General features: G+C 49.8%; 1 protein-coding gene across 1 annotated transcript in view; it reads right to left on the minus strand.

The window, feature by feature from the left end:
- The window catches only part of Tmem163 (transmembrane protein 163), a 184465-nt gene extending 175558 nt beyond the window's left edge, over nucleotides 1-8907 (minus strand). Inside the window, exon 1 of the mRNA XM_031381019.1 lies at nucleotides 8088-8907. Within this exon, the coding sequence (XP_031236879.1) occupies nucleotides 8088-8286 (199 nt within the window). The 5' untranslated portion in view covers nucleotides 8287-8907. The remainder of the gene's footprint in view (nucleotides 1-8087) is intronic.
- Between the last annotated feature and the right edge of the window lie 485 nt (nucleotides 8908-9392).

The raw sequence follows: 9392 nt of genomic DNA on the forward strand, positions 1-9392 counted from the left end.
CACACACACACATACACACACACACACACACACATACACACACACACACACACACACACAAACTATCAGAATATGATAGTACAGGAAAACTGCCAAAGCCAGAGCTAGCTCTGTAGGAAGGCTGCAAGTACAACAGGCTTTATTTATCTCCTGTGCTTTGCACATAAGGAACCCTTTTCAAGGGCATGAATCCGCGACAACTCGCCAGCAATGCCCACTTAAACATCTTCAGATTGATCTTGATTTATACTCCTTTCTTACCCTTTGAGAATAAAATTGTAAGGGTGAAGAATGGCTTAGTGCTTAAGAGCACATATTGCTCCTGCACTCAAACTCAAGTTTTAGATCCAGCACCCATGAATAAATAACAAGAACAAAAGTATTTTAAAAGACTAAGATTGTAACCAGGCAGTGGTTATGCATGCCTTTAATTCCAGCACCTGGGAGGCAGAGGCAGGCAGATCTCTGAGTTCCAGGCCAGCCTGGTGTACAGAGTGAGTTCCTAGACAGCCAGAGCTACACAGAGAAAACCTGTCTTGGAAAAACCAAAAGGAGGAAGAGGAGATTGTATATGCCATTTTTTTGGTCCCTAGAGAGCCAAATTTTCAGTCATGTATCTTATACAAGTAAAAGCCAGTTTGCCAACTCTGGCTACATAATGTGTCTCTCAGAAATTGAACAATTTCATCACAGTAGCTATAGACAATGATGAATAGGTAGCTAAAGCTTAGGCAGCATTTGTAAAATGTCACAGTATGTGATGTATCACATATGAGTACCATTCATGTATCTGACCGACCACCACTGTAGAACCAAATAGGAAGGGAACACTCGTCCTCTATAGTTAGGATCATGACTGACACATTTACAGGACAGGTTGTAGGGGATGCGAAATGTAACAAACGTAGTAAAACAACGATCTATGTGACGGGTTCAAGATGTAGCTCAATCAGTAGAGAGCTTGCCTAGCATGCATGAAGCCCTGCGTTCAATCCACAGCACTGTATAACCCAGACATGGTGATGAATGCCAAAATAGCAGCCCTTGGGAATGGACGTAGGAGGATTATTACTTCAAGGTCATCTTAGGATACACAGGAAGTTTGAATGCCGCCTGGGATACATGAGACTGTCTCAAAAATCGGTAAGAACAACAATTAGGACCAGTGGAAAAGATGAAAGGAGAGAAGATAAGGTAAAGGGAATGAAGGGGAAGAGGTACAGGAAGGAGGAGGGAGAAAGAAAGAGGGGGAGAGGGGAAGGGAGAGGAGGGGTGAAGCAAGAGAGAGAGACAGAGAGAGACGGAGATCATCAATCCTATGTAACATGGAAGGCTTCAGGAATAAAGACCCAAAAGCCAAGGGGATCTATTTTTATGCTCAGATTCAATGAAAAATGCATATCCCTGTAGAGATGGGATTAAATAAGAGATGAGTGAAGCATAGAAACTCAATAAGACCGGTCTGCTCCAAGCCTCAGTGTTTTCTGCAAGACACTGATGTGCTGGGTGTGGGTCAGGACTAGAATGAGGCCTTTTAATAGAGTCAGTATTAGACAAGGGCAGTCGGAGTTTCTCTGTGACCAGTTCTTACACTTGAGGGTGGGTTGCATAGAAAACAGTAATTCTTGGGCTTATAGCTATCTTTGAAGGAAGAGGGCTGAAGGTTCTTTCCTGTTTTGTTTTAATATTTGGGGTGTGTGTGTGTATGTGTGTGTGTGTGTGTATGTATGTATGTGTATGTTTGTGTGTATGTGTGTGTGTATATACACATGCTGGATAATGTGTGTATACATATGCTAGAGTGTTGTGTGTGTATGTGTGTACACATGCTAATGTGTGTATACATATGCTGGAGTGTGTGTGTTTACACTAGCTGGTGTGTGTGCAGGTGCATGTGCACACGTATGTGCATGTGCGTGGAGGCTAGAGGTTAACCTCAAGTGTGGTTCTATCTGTCACTTGTTTTGAGACAGCATCTCTCACTCAACCTGGAGCCCACCCATTCTGCTGAGGCTGCTCACCGGTGGGCCCCAGGGATAGGCCTGTCTCCACCTTATCGGCACTGGGATTACAAGCATTTGCCACCACATTCAGCCTCTTTAATTGAGTTCTGGAGCTACAACTCGGGTCCGTATGCTTCCAAGCTTTTTAACAACTGCACTATCTCCCAGCCTGGAATTCTAGTTTTTATGGTCAGCCTTGGGGTGAAATGGGGACAGGAAGGAAAATGACAAGGGGAGCCTTTGCTTCTAAGGCCTTCTGGAAACCTTCTTCTCAGCATGCCTAGCACGCCAGAGTAACATGTTTTGGGGAATCATTTTCTGACCCAGCACCACTGCTCAAAACTGCATCCTGTTTAAAAAAAAAAAAAAAACAAGAGCTAAGCATGGTTGCATGTGCCTTTAATTCCAGCACTCGGGAGGCTGAGGCAGGCAAATCTTTGTGAGTTCAAGGCCAGCCTGGTCTACATAGTGTGTTCCATGACAATCAAGGCTACAGAATAGAGTAGACCCTGTCTCAACCTCCCACCCAAAAAATGTTAACAAAGACTCGGCTGAACTAGCTCTGTCCAGTCATCCTTGAACAGGCCTCAAACAAAGCAAGCAGGACCTTGGAGAAGGGTATTTTGTGAGCAGACACCCCAGCAGACACGGGAGTGAATAAAGCCAGGAAGGGGACCTTGTATAGGACCCGAGGTGAACGAGAAAGCAAGCAGGAGTTACCAGCCCCTTCCTCACCACTGCACTGGGAGACTACCCTCACACTTCCTTCATTCGTTCAGAAATGGGAGCTGCAGTTGTAGCTCAGTTGGTATGGTGTTTGCCTGCCACACTCACAGGCTGGAGGTTCTATTCCCAGCACCGAATAAACTGGGCATGGTGACAGACAGCTGTGATCCCTCCCCAGAAGTGGAGGCAGATGATCAAGATCACCCTCAGCTATGTGTGAGTTTGAGCACGGCCTAGGCTATAGGAGACCTAATCCCTAAATAGTGAATAAATAGTTCCATTTGGATGGGAAGAAGACAGGCCTCTTGTCCTGACAGACTCTGCTGTATATCCTAGTGCCTTGGAATGATAACTGGATGTCACCTTCCTCCGCTTCTTCCTGGGTTCTTGGAGGAAAAAAAAAAAAACAAAAAAACTCATCTTACCTCTAACTGCAACCACTCTGTGTCCAAGAGAAGCTGTCACCTATGAACAGGCCCCATAGGCCCCTAAAAATCCCCTTCCCTTTTGCCAAATGAGTTTTTTTTTTTTTTAAGATCTTTTTATCTAGAGAGATGGTTCGGTGGGTATGGTGCCTCCTGTGCGAGTCTGAGGATCTGGGTTCAGATCCCAGGAACCCACATAAAAGACAAACCTGGAAGCACACCTGTAACACTGGTGGAGGAAGCAGAAGGACTGTGGGCCTTGTTGGCTAGCCAGTCTAACTGAAAAGGCAACTCCAAGTTCAGTGAGAGACCCTGTCTTGAAAGATAAGGTGGAGTGAGATCTCATCTCCTAGAAGGGTCAGAGAAGCTACACACCCATGAGGTCTCGCCAACATGGCTGCCTAAACAAGACCTGAACAGGGATGGCAAGAACAGACGTGCTAACACGGGAGAGGGAAATCATACCGAGTCTCAACCCTACACAAAGAACTCCAGGCAACTATGGAACCTTGAGGGCAGGAGACAGAGTCTACCCCAGGGAAGAGTCCCCCAACTGGTGACCAGTGACCAGCCCCAATATCATAAGTACAGTTAACACTGTATGGACTGAGTGTTGCTCACATAGACTAACCATTAAAGAAATAAAGCCTGTGAACTTGAGAGAGAACAAGAAGGGTTGTTTATGGGAAAGGTTGGAGGGAGGAAAGGAACAGGGGGAAAAACATGTAATTATATTCTAATTTGAAAAATTAAAAATAAAATAAAAGACTCCAAAATTGGTGTTTAAGAGAAAAAAGCAAAATAAAATGTAAAAAGGAATTTTAAGTTGACATATTTTACAGTAAAAAAGTATGGTAGAGGGTAATCAAGGAAGACACTGGGCATCGTCCTCTAACCTCCACTTGTGCGCGTGCGCTCGCTCTCTCTCTCTCTCTCTCTCTCTCTCTCTCTCTCTCTCTCTCTCTTTCTCTCACGCACACACAGACACAAACACACACAGACACACACATGTGCAATTTTTCTTTTATCCTAGCCCATTGGTTTCTGGAGAAGTGAAACTGCACCATTTAAGTACCAGCTCAAATCAGTCGCTCATTTGCCAGGCAGTCTGAGAGCACCCATTTCAAGAGGTCTGTCCAGTAGGGGCACAATCCCTTTAAGAAGCCGGTTTACTTTTCCACAGAGAGCAATCATCACTGTGCACACCCTTGCCCATTCAGCTGGGCAGTGTTCATTTCTCCTTCCAGAGCTGGCTGGTTTCAACAGCACACCTGGTCCTGACCACACCTGAGGGTGCCTCCCCTGGCCTCCCCACCAGACCCAACACTCTTCCCCAAGAGGTGGCAGCCATAGCGGGCTGGGCCACCTGCTGCAGTGGCTTCTGGGTTTTCTGAGCCAGTAGGACTAGAAGTCCTTCCCCAGATCTGACTTTCCTCGTGGCTCCCCTAGGAGATTGTAAAATTGAGGAGGAAGGAAAAAAAAAAACATAAAGTCATTGTGATGGAAACATTGTCCAAAAGAGGAAGGGCTTTTCTCTTTCCATGCAACCATGCTAGCTAGCTCTTCGTCTCCTTTCTCAAGATGCAGCTGAGGGGCTCAGAAGGAGGCTCAGTGGGTAAAGAACTTGCTGCACAAGCATAAGAGCCTGAGTTCAAGCCACAGAACCTGTATAAAAAACCCCGGGATTGTGGTGCATGCTTGGGTCCCTGGAAGCTCACTGGCCAGCTAGTGGAATGAAGCAATTCTGGGTCAGTGAGAGATTCTGTTCCCAAAATAAGATGACATCACTTGAGGACTGACACTTGAAGCTGTCTCTGGCCTCTACACATGTGTGTCTCGTGCACACACACAAGTAACATATACATATACAGACGCATGCAGGGCTGATGCCGAAATGGGCATCTTCCAAGGGAAGAACCACAAAGGCTCAGCTCAGAAATGACTTATCGCCACACTGGTTCTCCTGCATCCATGCCAGATGCTTGCACACTCACAAGCCAGAGAGCTGTGGGGGAACGGTGAGGGTCCAGAGAGCAGCATCAAACGGGCCGGAGTCGGGCCGACCAGCCCAACAGAAACTAAGACAGGGCTCAGGTCCACGTGCAGTGTCGCAGCATCCCTGCCCCACAGCTGGCTTCCACGGTGGAATTTTAACCTAACTTAAATCTCATAAGGTGGATCTGACAATACCAAGGGAAATATTAACATAGTATAAAAGCAGGGGCAAGTATACGTGAAGACGGCAATTTCCTTAGTAGTCTGAACCGCTTCTCATTGATATCTCCTGGCCTGGAATTTGATGTGTAGCCCAGGTTGGCCATGGGCCCACAGTGACTCTCAGGCTTCTCTTTCCCAAGCACTGGTGTTCTAGGCCTGAGTCACCACACCAGACCACTGAGCTTTAATTTTCTGCAAGAAGGTTTTGGTTGCTGTTGTTGTTTGTTTGTTTTGCCTTTAAGATGGACAGCTAGAGAATGAGCTAAATAAAGCCATAATAAGGTGGGACTACACTCTAGGCTTTGGGACAAAATCATAGAGAAATGGATATTAAAGAAAGGAAGAAGAAAGTCCGAAGATTAATTGGGCTCTCCCTTCTGTATGTGTATGTGTGTGTGGGTGTGTCTGTGTGTATGTGTGTGTGCGTCTGTGTGTCTCTTATTTCCTGAAGGTCTTAAACCATATAACTCTTGCTTGCTTCCTGAACCACAGGCTCAATCAATCAGCTGTTGCAGTAATGATGGGACATTCTGAGCTGACTGGAATTCTGGGAAACAGTCCATTTCACTTCTAAGAAGAAAATGTCTCCAAAATTCCAAACAGCTAGGATATAAAGCAACTCTCCATTGGGAATCAGAAGCCGTCTGCCAAAGGGTTCTACCACCTCAGAAGGAAGTCAACACACACAAAAAAATAGTATGGAAGGTAGACGTTGCAGCGGGAGCGCCCATCCCCCACACCTTGTAGGGACTAGGCCCAGCAGAAAGCCACTGCAACCAAGGAGAGATGGAGACCAAGGAGTTTTCCTCTTCCCAGTTCCTGTCTCTGGTGGGAAAGATGTCACAACCCACGAACCATTCCCAAGAGATAGAAAAAAAAATGGATACAGGGAAGCTAAAATAACACAAACATATAATAAAATATTACAACCGATCTCCCAGGCAGCCTTCTGGGCCTTCATTTATCATTAACTCTTTCTTTGCAGCCAGGAATGGGTGGAACAAAAGAAATGTCACAACGACTTTCAGCTAGCTCAAAATGGCATGGAACCCTGGGTTCTGTGGAAGACACGATTCATTCTGACAGAGAGGTTGTGTGTAATATGCAGGCTTCCACACAGCAGTGGCTTATGAACAGGGGATGCTTTCAGGAGACAATATAATAGAAAATGAAGTTCATTTGACCACTGACAGAAAACCTAAAGAATGTATTCAGAAGAGGCTTTTGTTGTGTTTTTGTTTTCATTTAATATTGAAGCATGGCCTCTAGATATTACTAAATATCAATGCATGCTAGTATGGGTTTCTTGTCTGTCCTTGTGCAGGGGTGGGGAGAGACTGATCGGCACTTACAGATAACCCGCAATGCTACAGAATTAAGCCCAGCCCGACTATTCGTCTTTCTTCAATGCGGAATGTTTAAATCTTGCGAGGCAAAGGTAATTCTCACACCCCAGAACTAAAGTGAGAGGGTTTTCTGGCTTTCTGGTGATGCCATCCACTCTCCTGTCTCCGAGGCAATCGAGTTCTTTGGAAACAGGGAAAGGACCTGCAACCCGGGTGCAGAACTCGTTCCAAGCTGGAGCGGCTCCAGTTCCCCGCGCAGCATCTCTGCTGTTTCTCTGGGAAATCTGTTTCCATGTCATCCTGTTTCACACGCTACAATTCGGAATCTCTAAGGAAGAGATCCTGTATCCCAACGCGAAACCGGAATATAAAGATGTTCAGGAGGTACTAAGAATAGGACAGAAACCTGCCAGAACTAAAATAATATAAGCACTCTACAGTCGACAGATGAAAGCTTCCAAGAAAAAGGGGGAAAAATGAATAGAGGTGTACAGAGCCGGCTGCCTGAGAAAAGGCCGGGCTGCAGAGACCCCCAAATCTGCCAGCAACTGAAAGCTTTCGGCTGAACCGTGGATAATTTTCGAGGGGGGCCAGTTAGGGAGCAGCAAGGAAGAGGAAAGGTGTAGATGCGGTCCTCTCCGCAAAGAATCTAAGCAGGATGGGGACGGAAAGCCAGGCGGGGGAATGAGGGAGCCCTAGCGTTCGACGCAGCCCCACTAAGGAGACAGTGGCTGTGGGCGGGAGATGGCGGTGCCTTCCAGGCGATGCGCCGGGGTCCAAGGCCAGCGTCCAAGGAAGGGCTCAGAGCTGGATACACACGCTCTCCAGGAAGTATCAGTGTAACCTCTGTGCAGATCAGGTTAGACCCCCAAACATCCTAAGCTCTCTGCCAGCACCCTCACACTATGGGGAGGTGACCGCTGTGACCCAGGATCCAGGGAACGTCGGGCCCGCGCAAGTCCAGAGGATAAGGGGACCCTAGTTGTCACCCTTAGCGGGTGCTCTGCCACTAACCCAGTGGGGGGAGAGAAAAAAAAAAACTTTCCCCGGGTGATTGGCGGGGCTCGCGTAGCGGGATGCATTGGAACCCGCATCTCCCTGCACGGAGAGAGGTATCCCTTAGTCCCCTATAAGACGCCAAGAACCCGGTCTGCAAACTTTTCCCGCGGGCACCGGAGAAGGCTGGCCTAGGGCACCCGCCGAGATGGGAAAACTGAAAAGGGGCTCTCGGGAGGCGCCGCTGCCCGACCCTCAGGGATCCCGAAAGGTGGAACAGTCGCTTCCGTTCTTTGCACCAAAGCCCCGCGTTTAGGGGACAGGTGGCTTCAGAGGGTCGGAGAGGAAGGGAGCGCGGGGCGGTGGCAGCTCACCTCGGTCCTCCAAGCCGTCGCTGAACTGGCCGCTCTCGCTGATCCGCGGCTGTGGATCCTCGTCCGGCGGCGCAGAGGAGCTCAGCGGAGCCGGGCTGGGGGCGGGGGCGGCGGCCGAGGGCGCGTGGCCCCGCGGTGGCGGCCGAGGGACTCCGGGGCCAGGGGGGCTGCGGCGCTCGCTGCCGGGAGCCGGCTCCATGGCGCCGGAGCTGCAGATCCCCCGGGGCGAAGCCGACCACGATGGAGACACCAAGTCCGGAGTGCCAGGGACCGAGGGCGGGAGAGAGCGAGAGAGCTTCACCCCGACCGCGGTGAGCGGCAGGTCCGCCCGCCAGCTCAGCGTGTGGCGGAGGCTGGGGCCGCGCTGTCGCCGCTGCGCTCCGCCCCCGGGGGCAGGTGCGGGCGGCAGGGACCCGCCCCGAGGCGCTGAGCCGGGGCCCCGGGATCGATGCACCCAGGCGGGTGGAGAGGGAGGGCCCGGGACGGTCCAGACGCGTGGAAGGTGAAGGAACTGTTAGGGGGGCGTGGGGGACCAGCCTGAGACTAGCGCAGGGCTGGGTGAGGGCGTGACGGAGGACGAGCCCCCCACTCACGTCGCGGATTGGTGCCCAGGAGGGACCCCTCCACCCTAACTACTCTGCAGTCCTCCGAGCCTGTGGCCGCGCGTGGGCAGGAGAGAGGGCATCGCAGCTCATCCGGCCTTTTTCTCTCCCGGAGCCACACAGGCTACAAGGATTGCACCTAGTCCTCGTCTGCCCAAGCCGGTACCAGGATTCACCTGTCCCCATGCCTTTGGATCCCCTGCCCTTTAACGGCTTTAAGTCTCATCTCAGTTGCTCTCTTGCACCAACTTAGATTGAGGTGTTGCTGGAATCGCGGCTTGCCCCATCACCCCCAGACACCCCCCCCCTCCGGCCTCGGGCCTTTCCCATCCATCTGTCACCAGCTCATTTCCCTCTCTAAGCATCCAGGATCGGTCCCCCTAGAAGACTCCTCTGCTGCGGTTGCTCACCCCTGTTCTTCACCTCTGACCCTAACAACTTCCCACTCTTGGGCGATGGGGCTGGTCTCCCCAGCAAAGGGCAACCTGGTCCACAGGGCCGGCTGGGGAAGACCCTCAGGCGAACCGGCCGCCTAACGGATTGGGCACCCGTTTGATGTCATTTACATCCGAGCTCTAGAGAATCTAGATTTTATCAATAGGTTTGGGTACCAGTCTCTAAATTTGATCTGAGTACTCTTAACATGCCAATTCCTTCTTTTAAAAGAATCCACCCTGTTTTCTTTCGGGAGTAACCGGTTTCC

The sequence above is a fragment of the Mastomys coucha genome, unplaced genomic scaffold (assembly GCF_008632895.1).
Source record: "Mastomys coucha isolate ucsf_1 unplaced genomic scaffold, UCSF_Mcou_1 pScaffold1, whole genome shotgun sequence".
NCBI lineage: Eukaryota > Metazoa > Chordata > Mammalia > Rodentia > Muridae > Mastomys > Mastomys coucha.